The sequence below is a fragment of the Zonotrichia albicollis genome, chromosome 12, assembly GCF_047830755.1.
Source record: "Zonotrichia albicollis isolate bZonAlb1 chromosome 12, bZonAlb1.hap1, whole genome shotgun sequence".
NCBI classification, from domain to species: Eukaryota; Metazoa; Chordata; class Aves; order Passeriformes; family Passerellidae; genus Zonotrichia; species Zonotrichia albicollis.
In genome coordinates, this window is record NC_133830.1 from 3,322,503 (window position 1) to 3,340,903 (window position 18,401).

General features: G+C 42.7%; 1 protein-coding gene across 3 annotated transcripts in view; it reads left to right on the forward strand.

Annotated features, from left to right (window-relative positions):
- The window catches only part of PDZRN3 (PDZ domain containing ring finger 3), a 130,335-nt gene extending 112,528 nt beyond the window's left edge, over positions 1 to 17,807 (forward strand). For all 3 annotated transcript variants that reach the window (XM_005490170.4, XM_074550340.1, XM_005490171.4), the window contains 7 exons: positions 1,331 to 1,572; positions 4,642 to 4,729; positions 11,922 to 12,020; positions 12,573 to 12,635; positions 13,204 to 13,305; positions 14,376 to 14,492; positions 15,379 to 17,807. In XM_005490170.4, the coding sequence (XP_005490227.1) occupies positions 1,331 to 1,572; positions 4,642 to 4,729; positions 11,922 to 12,020; positions 12,573 to 12,635; positions 13,204 to 13,305; positions 14,376 to 14,492; positions 15,379 to 16,920 (2,253 nt within the window). In that variant the 3' untranslated portion in view covers positions 16,921 to 17,807. The remainder of the gene's footprint in view (positions 1 to 1,330; positions 1,573 to 4,641; positions 4,730 to 11,921; positions 12,021 to 12,572; positions 12,636 to 13,203; positions 13,306 to 14,375; positions 14,493 to 15,378) is intronic.
- The last annotated feature ends 594 nt before the right edge of the window (positions 17,808 to 18,401 follow it).

Here is an 18,401-nt window from a genome sequence, read left to right on the forward strand (position 1 = left end):
TTTGCACACTGTGCATTACTGGGAGCAGTGGTGTGCAGTGTGAGTGTTGGTGTGATGTAAATGTCATGCTAACACCTTCCCCTCTCAGCTGGCTTCACAAAAATCCGGTGTCATCACCTCCCCAAGGCAAACCCAAGGTGACAGCAGGAAAAAGTGTTATTTGCACACGGTAATTCAGCAGGAATTTGGCCTTTTCAATCTATTCTGCACTCAAGTTAACCCTCTTTATATCAGGCAGCTTTTTGCCCTGGGCAATATGTTAAGTGTGGGCTAAATTCAGTTATTGTGCTGAGTAATGTTCTCATTCAGATGCCCCACTTTAATGTGACTAAATGTGGATTATAGTGAGTATTTATTGCAGTGTGTGAATTGTCTGCTCAGCCCCCAGTTCTGTGGCCTGGCATGTCTCCTGTTATTTTTATCCACTTCTCTAAAATTGAGTTTTTTATTGCAGTGACTGACTACTACCATCATGTTTCATCTGAAAAATTGTTTATCAGACACAAACACATAGTTTTGTAGTTTTGGTGTTGTTCAGCAAAAAGGCAAAGAGTCTAAAAAGCAACAAAAACCAGAAAAACTCCAGGACAATCAATAACTTGTTGTGTCTGAACAAGGGCTGAAGGATTTCTAATCTGCAAGAAACAAAAGGGGTGCTGGTTTGTACTTCAGCTCAAAGAGCACGCCCAGTAAAATCTATCAAAATAAAAGGCAGAGCAAAGGATTTGTAAAATTACTGTAGTGAAAGGGGAAAATGAGAGATGCAGAAGATTGTGGGGATGGACACTGGCTGCTCACACCTTGGTGGTGCTAAAGAGACTGACATGGAACAGAGGGTGGGGAGAGTTAAAGGAATAAAGGAGGGATTTATTAAAAGGCCTTGAAATGATGGAACTTGGGCACTACAAGAGCCTGGCCATGGTTCTGCCCAAGATGGACCCAAGATGGATGGTGTGTCATGAGTTTTTACACTCCTATAAGTTTTGGTCCATTTCCATATTGGGGTAATTTTCCAATTCCAGCTCCAGGTGATGCAGTCCCACCCTCTCAGTTTGCTCTCCTCCATTCCCTGTTTGCATTTTTGGGGCTGAAGCTGCAGTGGTGTCCTTGGTTCTGGAGCTGGAAAAGGATTGTTCTGTGGGACTGAGGAGAGGAAAAGGATTGTTCTGTGGGACTGACTGTGAGGAGAACTTGCTGACATTTTATATGAAATTTGGAGCTCCAATGCAGTACAGAACCTGGAAAATATGAAAGTTAAACCTTGAGGGATCATTGACATGGCTGGGAGCTGAGCCTGTGTCCCTGACAGCTTTGCTGTTTCTCCCCACAGGTCAATGGGAAGGATTTATCCAAAGCCACCCACGAACAGGCCGTGGAGGCCTTCAAGACAGCCAAGGAGCCCATCGTGGTGCAGGTGCTGAGGAGGGCCCCCCGTGCCAAGGCCCACGAGCCCCAGCTGGTGGATGTGGGCACCCAGACCGACATCACCTTCGAGCACATCATGGCCCTCAGCAAGATGGGCTCGCCCAGCCCGCCCGTCCCCGGCCTGGACCCCTACCTGCTGCCCGAAGAGTAAGTGATGCTCTCTGAGCCTCAGAAATCCTTGTGGAGCAACAATCCATAGTGTTCCTTAATTATTAAACTGAGGTACCAGTCGTTGGTTTTTCTGGGTCTGGATTGAAGGCACTTGAGACAGTAATTCATGTTTGGACTCAAGTGTTTATTATTTCTTATCAGTAAAACAGTCTCACTGCTGTGAGTTGGGCAGCTTTTCATTAGAAGGCACAAAATGGCCAACAATCTCTTGGTACAAGGTCTTTTAAGACTAAACTATCCAATTAAGAACTGACACCTGGGTTATTTTCCCATTTAACCCAATAACTGATCCCAATGTGGACTTCTCTGCCCAATGACAAAATGCCACCCAAACCCATGAAGAAGAAGGAAGAAAAAGCATGAAGGAGAAACCCAGGATGACACCCTGTGCCCTCCATCTTGCTTCCATCCACAACACACTAAAAACCCCAAAACCTCAATTTCTCACCAAGTGACACACCTGCACTATTCTCTATAACCTATTTCACACTTGTGTGGGTTCTAGTTTATCTTGAAACTTTTTTCTCCATGAATGAGGGTCAAAATCAGTGTTTCCCTGGGAGTCAGGGCACCCCAGAGCAGACAGGGAAATATTCCCAGTGCTCTGGGTTTCCACACTTGTGTTCCATAGGGATGTGTTATGAGTTCACAACCTCACCTCACTCTCTGGTAAACATGTTCTCCCAGAAGTAGCCAGGATTCATCCACCACTGAGCCATAACTCACAGCATTTTCATTTTTCCTACACATTAGCGGGACATTACTCACATGAGTAATGCCACTGAGTCACAACATGGCCTCATAAAGCTCATTTTTTTTTGCTGGCATTTGATGGATAAAGTTATTGCATTTTGTAATTCCTCTCACTGCCTCTTTGGGTTGCTTATGTTTTAACTTTATTTTTTATGGCTGCCATAAATTGTGTAATGCTAAGAGCTGCTGCATTCTGTTCCAGTGTATTAATTACTTTATTATAACCCTGCAGCGCTGTTACTCGAATAAGTTATTTTCTGGGACTAAAATTACTTACCAGTGTTGTCATGGATGTTTTAGAATCAAATTTTAATTATTGTTAATGGTAATTTGATGCTTTTGTACTTACAAATACAAATGACAATTATCTCCTGGCGCACACACCCCCCGCCCTCACATGCTGTTGGAGAGGAAAACAGCTCCCCAAGGAGCCCCTGCAGATTGCCTGTCATCCTGCCATGCATCTCCGCAGGGAGCAGGGAATGGAAAGGATTCTGACCCTCTCAGTTGCTGTGTGTGAGAGGCTGATCTGGTTTGGCCACAGCAATTCTTGTTTTTTGAGGTTTTGAGGTGATGCTGCACGCGGTGAGAACAGGGCTGGTGTGCACCCACCCTCCCAGGGCAGCTCCCCAGGCATCCCTGCCTGCCCTCCAGGGAATTGGGGTCTGGCTGTGAACAGGCACTGATCCTGCACTGCCCTTGAGTGATTTTCAGAGCACAGAAACCTTCCCACATGAGCCAGTGTGACGGTGTTCACAGGGGCTTTCAGATGAGGGAAGAGACAAGGATTTGACTCTATATTTCAGAAGGCTTGATTTATTATTTTATCATATATATTACATTAAAACTATACTAAAAGAATAGAAGAAAAGGTTTCTCAGAAGGCTAGCTAAGCTAAGAATAGAAAGGAATGATAACAAAGGTTTGTGGCTCGGACAGAGAGCCTGAGCCAGCTGTGCCATGATTGGCCATTCATTAGAAACAACCACATGAGACCAATCACAGATGCACCTGTTGCATTCCACAGCAGCAGATAACCATTGTTTACATTTTGTTCCTGAGGCCTCTCAGCTTCTCAGGAGGAAAAAAAATCTTAAGGAAAAGATTTTCATAAAAAAGATGTCTGCGACAAGCCAGGACCTTTCCATTTCCTCTCATGCCTCTCTCTGCTGGTACTCAAAGGAGATATTCCAGCACAGCCACCTATTCCCAGCCCACTCAAAATACAAGCACAGCAGCACAGTTTAGTGGAAATACTTGACAAAATGCTGGAGCTTTGAGCTTGCAGTGAGCAAACAGCTCAAAGGGCTTGGAGCCTGTGGGGAGGACATGATTGTTCTTCGAGCCTCGACACTGCACCTAACAACCTCATCTGCAGTAGGGGCTTTTAGTACCAGTTGCACTTAGAAAATGGCAAGGATTCATTCCTGATGAATCATTTAGGAAAATATTATTCCCTGTGAGGGTGGTGAGGTTCTGGCACAGGGTGCCCAAAGAAGTTGTGGCGGCTCCATCCCTGGAAGTGTCCAAGAGAGGTTGGAGCAACCTGGTCTAATGGAAGATGTCCCTGCCCATGGCAGGGGTGGAATGAGGTTTTCCTCAAGAAAATATTTGCCTTCCACCCCAAACTGTCCCATGATTTTATCATTCTGTGATTTAGGTTGCAATGTGCCTGCATTATTCCACCTTAGCCCTATCAGCTCCATATTGTTCCTTAATTATTAGTCCCATCTGCCAGTGGGATCACCAGTGGCCTTCCCATGCCAGGACCACACTGAGCTCTCTGGCTGTGCTGTCACCCAGCACGTGAGAGCAAAGTCATTTTTTCCGGATGTTTCCTCTCACTTCTCCCAATTCCGTTCAGATTAATCTCGCCTGCCTCTAACAACTTGACTATGCTGGCCAATTAGCAGATGCTGTTACATAAATAGCCTCAGACGTGTGTCTAGTTAACAGAGAATTACAGGGAGTTTACTTTCACTGCAGATAGAACAATCCAGCTCAGAAAACAGTGATCACAAGAGCATTACACTGCTCACAACTTCCAAAGTAAAGGCAATGGAAGTATGGGAGAGCTCAAGCAGTAAAAAGCAGCAGGCTGTCCTCCTGCAATACACGGAATTTTCATTTAAAACACTTACTGGGGTAAGTGGTGTAGCTTACAGAATTAACTACATGCAGCTCCTCGGTGTGGGGGTCACTCCATCATCTCCCCTACAAGCTTGGAATGCATTAACAAGTTCCACTAAAGTCCTGAGTGCTGTCCTAAAAAATACCTTTTTTTTTTTCCAGCCATCCATCCGTGCATGAATACTATGACCCAAATGACTACATGGGAGGAATTCATCAAGAAATGGACCGGGATGAGTTGGAATTAGAGGTACTTACTCTTTCATTTCCATATGCACCTCAAGGTCTTTGAATTGCATAAAGTGGAAAGACTTTCCAAAGCAGATATTTGTGATAACATTGTTCACTGGTTGCTGATACCTTTATCACCCCATTGAGCTGTGAGCCAGGCACTGATGATCTTCAGCTAACATAAATAATGAAGTCATTGATTCCTTTAATTAAATTCTGTTTAAGTGTGCTGATTTAGGCTTTCTGAAAATCTGAAGGGCTCTGCTGAGTGGCAGGACCTGTTCCACATAACCACAGTAAAAATGTGTGAGTTTCTCTTAAATATTTCCTGGCTGAGAAACAGATGTTCTTGATCATATAATTTTGAAGTATGTTAAGTTTACAAGACAAGGCCAGGATAGATTTGCCACTCTATTAAGCTGTTCCTCCCTTTTTCATTACTTAAGTGACATATGTATACATATGAAATTACAGATAATAAAAGTTGAAGCAGTCATGAAGGTATGCAAGCCCTTTTCCCTGACAAATCTTTGAAAACCACTTCTGGTTTTAGTGCTTGCATATCCCATCAGAAGTTCATCTTCAGTTTTCTCGTTCCTTATTTTAATAGCCTGCTCCCAACCATTCCATTGATAGCACATAAATTGTGGAGTTCTGCAAGATACTTTAGCAGTACTGACCCAGTGAAGTGGTTTTAGTGTTTATAATGAATAGCAGCAAAGTATCCCAATAGTTCTAAATACAGCCAGCAATGTCTGAGCCAGCTGATCCATCCAAGACTATCAGTAAGAGAATATTTTATACCCTTAGCTGGCTTGCACTTCTGATTTCTTAGATCCTGGTCGTGCTAACACCTGTTTGTCACAGCAAGCAGTGCTGAAGCTCTGCTGAAACCAGTGCAGATTTATCAACAGCTTCAGTGGGAGCAGAGTTCAGCCCTTCCATGAGCACCAGGTTGTTTCCTTCTATAAAAGTGTTTGCAGGATCAAGGACTAAAACCCCATAAAAAGTTTGCAAGCTGTTCTCAAATTCTGCGGATCTGGTAGCAATTCATCTCTGTATACAGATGTAAATCAAAGGCAGGATAAAATCAAAGTGCCAGTAAAACAAATGCTACTTAGCAGACTTCAAGGCCTTACTTTTCAAACAGGCCCTTTTTTTCTCTCTTAAATAAAAACAAATACAATATAGGTTTCAGTCTCAAAGGAAAATGTAGAACAAATCAGTGTTTTCTACCAGCATCTTTCCAAAATCTACTTTTTAGGAAATCTAATATTGTGGATAAATTCTAGTGCTTCCATTAGAAGGTCAACCAGTTGAACTGAAAACAGTTTAAACACACGCACTCCAGTAGCCAAACCTTAATATGCCTTAAACCACAACATTAATAATTGTGACATTGATATAGTACTTGATGGCAAAAGGTGATCAGCTCAGTAACACAGGCAGATGAACATTAGGAAAGTCTCTGTAGCCTAATAGTATTTCTTAAAAACCACTAAAGATTCCTGTTCAAATTGTAAAGACTGTGATCAATGGTAAGGTCAAAGTGCTAACAGGGACTCAACTGGCTGGTTGCTTTTTTGTTTGCCTTTTGATAGATATGTTTTAAAAGACCACAAAGGCACTGTTTCATTGACTGCAGCAGGAATGTCGAAAGTAAGAAAGCCATCAAGTCAGCCTTCTGGGTTTCTATGTCTATAAAATGTGCTTTGAATTTAAATCAGAAGCTCCTCATCTAAACTTTTATGGTCTATAACTGACTGGTTAGTGATTTGTAACAAGCAAACAAGACAAAAAAGGTGAAATAGCCAAGTTCGCAACCAACCTCCAATGTAAATATCCATAGGAAGGAATTTATGCTGGCAGTATTGCTGAGGTGCCAAAATTGTATTCTCGGTTTTATCTCAACATTTGTCTTAAAATTGATGACTCGGAGGTAACTGCCATATATTCCCTGCTACAAAAACAAATAAATACCATTTCTTTTCTTTTGAAGTTTCCATGCCACAAGTAAAGAGGAACTAAATAGTGAACTCCTATTTTATTATAAATTAAAAGTACATTCATTCTTCACGGAGGCCCAGCTAGAAGTCATTTCAGGCTCATAAAGGAAGAATAATGTCACTCCAGGATTCCCCAGCAGTGTTATGCATTAATATGTTTATTCAAACAAGTCTGTCCAGCTGTCAGACACAGCCCAAGCCAGGGCTCTCTCAGTGGAACTTTCTCACATTACAAAGGAGAACATTCTACATCAAAAAGGGGCCTGTTCCCTCCCATTTCACTTTCTGTCTTCACCCTCCCCAATATGCAACTTGTATGTAGGTCTTTCTTTCCAAGAAAAGAACTGAACTCAACTGAATGGTTAGCTGAAAGCCAGTGAAGCTTGCAGATGAAAATTACGTGAAATGTTTGCTACTGCTGAGAAATTTCCCTCTGATACTCTCACTCAGTCTTGGACAGGAATGAAGCATTCTTGTCAAAAGACTGAAGGAGGACACCAGAATTGTTCAAAGAGCTTTTGGCCCACCCAGTGCACAGCTCCCAGTGTTCCCAGCATGATCAGCCAAAGATGGACATGCTGAGCACAAAAAAAGTGCTTCAAAATCTGAAATTAATACTCCACTGCTTTTAGGAAACCATGAGTAAAAACTGAGTACCAGGGTTTCAAGCTCTCCCCTTTGCTGTGCTTTTTTAAACTTTTCTTTCACTTCTCCAATAATCTGTTTGCAAGGGGGATGAGAGGCGACTCTGAACATGAGAATTGGAAGGCTCCATCACAGGCACTCTGCAATTTTTATTCCATCCTGGTTTACAAAGCATTTCAAAGCATCTTTTATGTGAATATATTTCTTCTCTATGAAAACTCGTGCTCTGCAGGGAGCTGCACAGATCAGGAGCTTCTCAAGGCATTGCTGTGTCTGGGAATACAAAGAGCTGCAGCCTGAGCAGGCCTGCTTCAGGCAGTGATTGAATATGGAAAGGTTTGAAAAGCTTCACAGCTGTACTTTCTAACACAAATATTTGTGTGTTCTCTGTTTGGAACAAACGCAGAAGTGGTAAAACATTTCATCTGGCTCACAAGGCAGCACTGAGAACTTGTCCTGCCTCAGCTCTCTGGAGGTTTTCGGCCTGGCCCCAGCGCCTCGTGCTGTGTGAGAAAGGTCTGAGCCATGGAGCTCTGCCCATCTGCCTGGCACAGAGCCTGGCATCCTCCAAGTTATCTCACCGAGCCATCCCAAAGCTCCTTTCATCAGGGTGAGAAACACTTCCCTGCAGCCTTCCCCAGCACCACTGGGGATTAAAGCTGCTCCAGCCTCTGTGCTCTGGCAGAGAATCCCCATCACAGAGCTGGGCCGCCACAGACACCCACAGGTAGAGTCCTGCTTCTCTAGAGCAGAGAATTTTGGAAAGAAAATCTGGTTTATGGAATATAATCCCTCCCTTTCCCTTTTCTCCCTTGAAAAGGGAAAGGGTGGGATTATTTTCCATTTACCTGTGTTGAAAACCACTTTGATATGAGAACACAAACATATAGATTACTTTCTTAGATTCAAGAAAGCATGAAGATTTTCCCTCCTGCTCTAGCAGGGTCAGTTGCCAAAAAGTAGTGAGAGGGCCTTATGCAGCATAAAAAGAAATAGTTATATATATTTATTTATTTCCTTGACTTTGTTTTATGCGTGAAACCTAGCAAAAGGAAGCACAAAAAAGGGAATCCTGCTGGTCAGGTATGGCAGAGGTCAGCACAGAAAATAAAAAATCCACTACATTTTACAGGGAGAGGGAGAAGGACAGATCACTTACCATGCAAGCTGTGGGTGAGGCTTTCTGAGTGACTGAACTGTTCTTAGCCACTGCTGTCATTTCACATCTCTACTGCTCATTTCTGTCTTGTTAGAGAAAGGACTCTGATTTTTATAAATCTGCAGGCAGGCCATAATTCTAAATCAGCAGTACAATAATTCAATAATCCTCTGCAAATGAAGGATCTTCTGAGCTTATAGAGGTTAATTTACTATTATCACTTGCTCCTAATTCATTATGATGAGTGGTTGCAGGTATAATGTCACAGGGCATGTTCATTTCTTCTTGTCTTGCTGTAAATGCCAGATGGATTTCAGCAACCAGCTCTGTGAGCCCTCCTTGGCTCTGCATTTGATGAGGAGCCAATAATCTTTCAGACACTTCTCTTGCACAGACTATTTTGAAAGAGCATCCAAATCCTCCTTTGAACATCTCTCAAAATGTCACTTTTACCTGATCTGAAGGAGCAGATTTGAATTATCTGCGAGTGTAAAAACTGTCATGGATGGAATTTTCACATTTATCCCATTGACCCAGCCCAGCATTCCCCCTGTCTGCCTGCCAGCTGCTTTCTGTGCCTGCAGAGCAGCTGTGGGATAACCCCAGAGTGCCCCTTGCACTGCCCTGAGACAAAACTCTGAGAAATGGCAACTCCCGTGGCATTGCAAACACAGGGACTCACACTTTCAAACTCCTCCAGGCCCATATTCATTTTCCTCTGTTTAATTAAATCCTGGTACAATTACTCAAGCTGCCATAATACCTGTGCTTGCAGGTGCCAGTTTTCTGTTTTCCCCTTTCATGTATCTCTGCATTTCACAGACTTGCCTCTGAATATGGAAAATAACCTTTGCTTTGAAGACTCTGGTGTTGATTCTTCAACTCCAACTGGAATTGCACACTTTTATCTCTCAAATATTTCAAACCTTTATGATTATATTAAAACTTCACTGACGCAAACACCCACAGAAAGCAGCTGTTCCTATGTTTAAGTTCATAAAATTATCATATTTGGGTAGCATCAAATCCACTTTCTCTCTTCCTACCAAGGACTAGAGGGATTGTACTCAGGAGTAGGTCTGTCAACTAATTACTCAAAAAATTCAAGTTCTAAATACCTGCTCTATAAATTTATTCTGCTCTAGCTTTTCTTGCTGCTTTATTTCTGTGTGTTTTTAAACAACAGATAGCTCTTTTTCTTTCAAAATATATAGTAAAAATATAAATATATTTATATATGTGTATATTTTATATGTGTTTATATTTATGTAAAATATATATTTCAAAATATATATTATTTAATTCACCAGATTATTTATTACTTTCCAGTATATACATCTCAGATGGTAAAATTTCGATATAAACCTGTGCTTTATTTTTAATTATTATAGTCTTTATAGTTGTACACTGTTAGAAAAACACTTATTGTTAGTAAAAACATGTGGCAAATAAGAATTAAAATAACAGCTTGTTCCCTCTTTTCCTTCCACTCCAAGTGTTTGTAGTTACTCAGGATCTATTTAATTAATGGCCAAAATCACCATATAGTTCTGTTTGGTTTTGTGGGGGGGTTTTAGCATTATATGTTTGTTTATATTTATAAATATTTATATAATATAGTATATGTTTTATATATATATATATATGATTTTTTTTTCAATGCCAGTATGGCAAGCAGTAGAATGCGTCCCACTGGAAATTTCTTGCCACGTTTTCAAATCAGTATAAAAGTATTCCTGAAGATAATGAAACTTTTTTGGTAAAGCATGCAGGGAATATGGGAATTGTTCTGGGCTTGAATTAGGCTCAATCCACAAATTTCCTCCTCACTCCAGTTCACTCCAAGGGCTAATGCAGAATAAACCCATTGACTGCCCTGCCTTTCTGGAGGATCAGCTGAGATCAGAACAGAATCCACTTTGTCTCATCTCTCTTCTGAGGAATCTCCATCTCCTCTCTAGAAAGCTCCAAAGCTTTAGAAATGAGAAGAAAACCCCACTATTAAAGCATTGTGTTCAAACCTTTAAGTAACAAAAGAGGGGGGAAAAAAGCACAGCACTTCACCATGGATACTATTGATTGAAACCACTTAAATACCAGCTGAAATGTCACTGACATTTACAGCTACGCTTCTTTAGGGGGGAAAAAAAAAGAAATTACACATGTTGACAAGTAAATAACACGAGATTGCTGATCTTGGCAGCTGTCAGCCAGACACACCAATAAATTATTCATATCAGCTTGTTTTATTGTCTTGCCCCTTCCAAATGGCACGGCAACAGAGATGCCAGGAAGAAGGAGCTGTGTTGTCAGGAGTTTTCCTCTGGAATGGCAGGTCCAGCACAAACAGAGGGACAGCTCTGGGATCCCTTTGTGTCCCTTTGCTGCTCCCAGTTTTCCCTTTCAGCTCAGCCCACACCTGCCTGGCCTGAGGATGAGCAGGACCTTGCCCAGCCTCACTCACTCCCCTCACCTGAGGAGGTAAAACACAATTCCAGGTGTTTCCACACCTCTGTCTGCTCAGCAAATCCTTCCTGCCCAAGCAGCATCCTCAGGACCAGCCCAGCAGCCACAATCAGTTGGTTAAACACCTTAAACCCCCAGGATATCCCTCAGAGGGAAAAAGGCAGGGCTGAAAAATGCCACAGGGATGGTCACCAGCCAGGAACATCCTCCAGCCTGGGGCTGTCTCCATGGATTTTACAGCTCTTCCTACCAACCAGTGTCAAACACAAAAAAAGAAATAACCCTCAGGAATTCCTCGTGGAAATAAAAAGCATAGAGGAAGAACATACATTTTTAAGATGGGTTAAATGTCTCTGAGATTAACAAGTCCACCATGACCTGCTGAAAGCAAACACTTGCAAGATACTGAAATGCTTATTATGTTTCTATTACCAATACCAAATGCTTTGCTGACAATATATTGATCTTCAGTCACACTTTTGAGGAATTTATTAGATGACTTCATGAAAATTATACAATTTAAAGTAATGGAGTATTAGTTTTTTTTTTTCTGAAAAGCCAGAGAATTACCCTGCTTATGAGGAAATATGTATCAGCTGTGACAAATATTGAAATCATACTTTATAAGTATTTTAGCCTTTGAAGTCTTAGCACTGCATGAAATATAGGTAATTTTTCTTCCTTAAGATCAATAAAAGGTCTATTTTCAAAATGACTTCCTATTGATTGAAGGGTCAAAAATGTCCCAGGTATTGATTGTCTGCATATAATCACGTTTTGCTCAGTAAGTTAACCTCGTCTACAAGTGAAATCAAAAGACATCCACTATATCACTTAAGCAAAATATTTTCATTGCATTTGAAAAATTGCTTCCATCAGTCACCAGTGTCTCACTGACAATATATTTTCCTCTTTTTTTTTTTTTTTAACCTCAGGAAGTGGATTTACACAGAGTGAACAGCCAGGACAAGCTTGGCCTCACTGTCTGTTACAGAACAGATGATGAAGATGACATGGGTATTTATGTGAGTGAGGTAAGATTGAGCTGCCTTCCATAAGATACCATTTGTCTTTCCAGCTGCATTGTTGGGCAGTTAAGACATTTATCCTCTGTTTGTACCATGTTGGATAAACAGCCAAAATGCAGTAATTGGAAGAAATCTAATTATTTTCCTTTTCTCCAAACTGAGTGCAGTCCTGCTCCCACTGAAGTCAAATTTCATTATATTAACAATGTTCTATTTCAAATGATGCCTTCAGAGTATTTTCATGTATTCCCCCTTTAATTTTTATTCTTGATCGTTGCTTAAACAATATAAATTGTATGAAACCCCACACACTTCTATTTGCAAACATCTGGGGCCCATTTCTCTCTCCTTGTCCCTTTCCATGAAAAAAGTAGCATTTTATACAGGAACGTTTTTTTCACCGTGCAGAGCCATTTTAAATTAATTGCACCAATTTGGGGAAAGAAACCCATAATTAAATCTAAACCCTTCCATTGAAATGCACCACCCAGGAAAGAAGGAGAAGTGAATAGTGAGCTCCCAAACCTGCAGAGCACTGAGAGTTCTCTTATTTTGCAGATTGATCCCAACAGCATCGCTGCAAAGGATGGGCGGCTGCGGGAAGGGGATCGCATCATCCAGGTACCTGTGGGAAGTGCTCCAGGTGTCCCAAACCCCAGAACTCCGGTGTCCCAAACCCCAGAATTCCAATGTCCTAAACCCCAGAATTCCAATGTCCTAAACCCCAGAATTCCAGTGTCCTAAACCCCAGAACTCCACTTCCTGCCTTCCTCCTTGGGAAGTGCTCCAGGTGTCTTAAACCCCAGAATTCCAGTGTCCTAAACCCCAGAATTCCATTGTCCTAAACCCCAGAATTCCAAGTGCCCTAAACCCCAGAACTTCAATGTCCTAAACCGTAGAACTCCACTTCCTGCCTTCCGCCTTGGGAAGTGCTCCAAGTGTCCTAAACCCCAAAATTCCAGTGTCCTAAGCCCCAGAACTCCATTTTCTGCCCTCCTAACAAGACTCTGCATGCAGGGGGTGGAACATCTTCACATGTCCAAACCACCACACTGCCCAGCATTCTCTGCCCAAGGCTGGGTTTGTGTGTGTGTGTGGATCCATCCAGCCAAGCATTCCATGGAGCTGGGCACAGCAGCACCCAGGGGTCCCTATGGAAACCCTTCATGGTGGTGTTTTTTCTTTAAAGATCAATGGCATCGAGGTGCAGAACCGAGAGGAAGCTGTGGCTCTTCTCTCCAGTGAGGAGAGCAAGAATATCTCCTTACTTGTGGCAAGACCAGAAATTCAGGTATGGTAGTAACAAAAAACCCTCACTGAGTCTTAATTAAAACAGTTGCTGTTTTGTAGAAAGCAATTCTTTCAAATTGTTTAACCTGTTTATATCTACCAGATCTACCTAAAACCATAGGTATGCATAGGACTGCACATATATATATATAATGTAAAATAATGGAATTCAGCAGTCGTGGTACTTACATATATATTTTATATTAAAATTCAATATCTAAGACACTGGTGATTTATTTGTGCTGCAATGCTATTACAAACATCAGTGCAAGGTATTATGAATGGGTTTGAGCCACAGTTTTGAAGAACATGCTGAACTCTAATTCCTATAGCTATTGATTATTCATTCATTAAAACACCTATTATTTAGCTCTTCATACACAGTCTCTTAAAGTACTTGAATACTGTCAAGAAGCCTCCTGAGCTGCAATAAAAGGTTGAAGCAGATCCCTTTGTAGAGCAGGGATTAGCACAACAAAGGTGTAGAACAAACAGCCGGGAGCAGCATTGTTTGATCTGTCTCTGCTCCTGGTGCTGGGAGAGCAGCCCTTGCCAGTGCACCTGGACAGATCATCACTGTCCTCTTAGCCTGGATATTTCTGATCTTTCCCGTGGGGATAATTGGGAATGGGAGTAAAAATGGGAGTAAAAATCTGGCTGCAGACCCCAGCCAGCTTTTCCTTCTGGAGTTTGATGCTGCCTCACAAGAGGTGTGTTCGAGCTTTCAGCTCTGGAGTGTTTTTGCACAACTTAATCAAGTTGTGCACAAACCAAAACTACCCCAACTCTTGCAAGTATTTCCACGGATCAAAAGACTGAGTTTTTTCATATGTAGAGGGCTGCTGAAGATAAAACCCTGCTCTTGGAGATGGAGGCAGCTGTGGCAGGAGAGCACAGTCAATACCCACACTTAGCACAGGGACAGGCTCCTTCCCAAGACAGGCAGCACTGTCACAGGGAGGAATCTCCTGAGATTTCCCAACCACTGTCCACAAAGACAAGCAGTAATTTATGTCAGTCTTCATTCTTTTGACAATGATTGGTTTGTTTTTTCCCTCCCTTTTCACACAGCTGGATGAAGGATGGATGGATGATGACAGAAACGATTTTCTGGATGACTTGCACATGGACATGTTAGAGGAACAGCACCACCAGGCAATGCAATTTACTGCCAGCATGCTTCAGCAGGTACTGCCCTTCTGGTGTGCAGGGCTGTCAAACTTCCCACTGCACTCAATATTCAATATTGAGCTTGGCTGAATACACTTGGTGTCTCAAGTGACACTGAGATCAAGGCAAAAGGACTTTCTGTAAAATCAAGATATTACATGGCTGTCCACAGCGAGATGTTTTAAAATAGTACCTTTTGTGCTTTTCCCCTTACAACAAGAAGACCACAATTCATGGAAATCCCTCAACACTGTGGTCACTGAGAGGAATAATGGGTGTGTGGTGGGTAGAGCAGGCAGAGAACTGATTTACAGAATCTCCTATTTGATGTGCATGCACAGACTGGAAACAGCCTCCCAAAACCTGGAAACCCAAATGGACAACTCAGGCAAATGACTGAAGTAAGGTCTGTACAAGGGGAAAAAGGCAAATAAAGTGTTTTTACATTACAGATTTTATGCAGGGCTTTATATTCTCCATTATTTTGCTATGATTAAAGCAGTTTCTCAGTTTTTGCCTAGACTTTTTTTCCTAAAGTTTTCTAGAACTCTGCATCCTCTGTGCCATCCCCATGCTGTGAGGAGTCATGCTCTCACTTAGGCACTACAGGAGAAGTAGATATTGTTGTGCACCTAAGTGGGAGCAGAAACATTTTGAAAATGTGACTTCTACCACTGTTGCTGCATAGGTGAAACTCAGACCTCAGGTTATTCTGAAAAGAACATCCACAGCAGGCTGAGGGCTTGGTCACCTTTTCTCTGAGTTCTTCATAATACTCTTCCTATATAGAACACACAAAGTGTGAAAAGTGACGGATTAGGAGAACTATTTAAAAATAAACACCTTGAAATGTTTCACATGCTTGCAATAATTTTTCTTTGTGTCCTGCTGTTTCTGTTGTTAGAAGAAGCACGAGGAGGATGGAGGCACCACAGACACAGCCACGATTTTGTCCAACCAGCACGAGAAGGACAGCGGTGTGGGGCGCACGGACGACAGCACGCGCAACGACGAGAGCTCCGAGCAGGAGAACAATGGGGACGATCACACCACCTCCTCCAACACCTTGGGGAGCCAGAAGAAGCTGACCTACAGCCACGACACGCTGGGGAGCGGGGACATGCAGTTCAGCAATGAGTCCTTCATCTCAGCTGACTGCACCGACGTCGACTTCCTCGGCATCCCCGTGGACGAGTGCGAGCGGTTCCGGGAGCTGCTGGAGCTCAAGTGCCAGGTGAAGTCTGCCAACCCCTACAGCCTGTACTACCATAACAGCACCCTGGAGATGAGCAAAAGCGACCAAGAGAGCGTGGACAGAGAGCTGGAGATGCTCAACGAGGAGCTGCGCAACATCGAGCTGGAGTGCCTGAACATCGTGCGGGCCCACAAGATGCAGCAGCTGAAGGAGCAGTACCGGGAGCCCTGGATGCTGCACAACAGCGGCTTCAGAAACTACAACACCAGCATTGATGTGCGCAGGCACGAGCTCTCAGACATCACCGAGCTGCCTGAGAAGTCTGACAAGGACAGCTCCAGTGCCTACAACACGGGTGAGAGCTGCCGGAGCACGCCGCTGACGCTGGAGATCTCCCCCGACAATTCCCTGCGCAGAACCGCCGAAGGCGTCGGCTGCCAAGGCAGCGAGGGGGCAGTGGCCTATAATGTCTCCCCAAAGAATTTGTTTGCTGGCTCAGAGAGCCACGAATCCAGCGCTGGTAAGTGCCACGCCTCCGCTAAAGAGCCTGACCCTGGCAAGCAGCTGGAGAGCAAGGAGAGGAAAGGCAGCGACGGCAGCAAAAGCCCCACTCACGGCCAGAAGCCCTACGTGTCCCCCTACCACCACTCTCCCTACAAACACGCTCACATCCCTGCCCACGCCCAGCACTACCAGAGCTACATGCAGCTGATCCAGCAGAAATCCGCCGTGGAGTACGCCCAGAGCCAGATGAGCCTGGTGAGTATGTGCAAGGACTTGGCCTCGGGGCAGAGCGAGCCCAGGATGGAGTGGAAGGTCAAGGTCAGGAGCGACGGGACGCGCTACATCACCAAGAGGCCGGTGAGGGACAGGCTGCTGAGGGAACGGGCCATAAAGATCAAGGAGGAGCGCAGTGGGATGACCACAGATGACGATGCCATCAGTGAGATGAAGATGGGCCGGTACTGGAGCAAGGAGGAGAGGAAGCAGCACCTGGTGAAAGCCAAGGAGCAGAGGAGGCGGCGGGAGTTCATGATGCAGAGCAGGTTAGAGTGCTTGAAGGAGCAGCAAGGTGCAGAGGAGAAGAAGGAGATGAACATCATTGAACTGAGCCACAAAAAAATGATGAAGAAGAGAAATAAAAAAATATTTGACAATTGGATGACGATCCAAGAACTGCTAACCCACGGAACAAAGTCACCGGACGGCACGCGGGTGTACAATTCCTTCCTGTCAGTGACTACTGTATAATCCATCCCCAGGGCTAAATTATGTACATAAAACACTACCAGTGGGGTAGGAATCCATGCCTCGTTCAATGTGGCAAGAGTTTTGTATATAAGATACAGTCACCGAGTTTATAGTTCAAATACTGAACTCTACAGCCGTGGGTGCCAGGATCTCCATTCTGCAGTGGGGAGGAAGCTTGCCCATCTCCTTCAAAGGCAATATTAGCAGTGCTTTTTGGAGTACTGATTGTACTTTTTTACTTGTTACCTTTTACATGAAGTGTTTAAATATCAGAAATGTATTAACCATACTTACACAGGTAATTTGCTTAAACTGTATTCATATTAAAAGGTACCCGTGCTTTTCTTTACCTAAAGAAAAAATGCAAGAAACCCACAAGAGCAACTGCACATATGTATTTTTGTTTGTGAAACCATATTTTGTGATATTATTTTGCTGTTGTTCACTTCTACACAGAGTGCTGTTTATCAATACTTAGCTCAAGGTTTAAACTCAGAATTAGAATCATTCTCTTGTAATATTTAACATTTATCAAACAGCAGTTTTTAGAGTTATGCTCAACATTTAAACATTTTTCTCTTTAAGGTTTCTGAAAGAAGTATAGAGGTTTCATCTGAAAAGCCTGAGGCAAAGTACACTATTATGCAGCTTTAAAGGATTTTAAAGCATGTTTGCAAATGTTGCAACCTATTGAAGAAACGTGCATGTACAGCTAATTTGTTTATATAAGACAGTTTGTGGAATTTGAAAAGCCCATGGTAGTAACTGTTTGCTTTATAGATTTGAATGTATTGAATTATAAAAGCAGTTTCATGAAATCATCATTAGCTACAAACGTTAACAAGTAAAATGAAGTAAAATAAATTATTGTTTTATATTTCAAACTACTTAAAATTCTTTTTATTCCCTGCTGGTTTCACCGCCTAGAATACAATTTTATGGAGTGTGGCTCCCATGCTGCAGAAATGTCTGGACAGCCACTGGAGCCAGACCTGAGGGAATATTTGGCATCCTGACTTTGGGGGGAATTTGGGTTGGGGTTTTCTTGAGGGAAGAGACAAGGGAGAAGCACAAAGGATATCAAGAATAAAATCAAGCAATGCCTATCTTAAGCTCACAAGCTATTTAAGGTGACTTGTAAGAAAGAAATAGAACTTCTGCTCTCCTGCTTTGCTTTTGTTTGTGGTTTCTTTGTGGTGTATAAACCCCACCTACAGCCTTCAGTGGGGGTTTGCATTGAAACCAGACAATATATAAATTAAAGCATATAAAACCTAAAGCAAATAAATATACAATTAAAGGAGATGGTGAAAAAACAACAGAGATGTCAATGAGGTATGACATTCCTTTCTGTGTTTTCTATTTCTGATTAAGAACTCAGATATAAATTGGAATATTCTGCTAGATTAAGTGACGGGGAATCATTATGAATAGTTCACAGATTCTCCATCCCCTCTCCCTTTTTCCTTGAAAACTTGCCC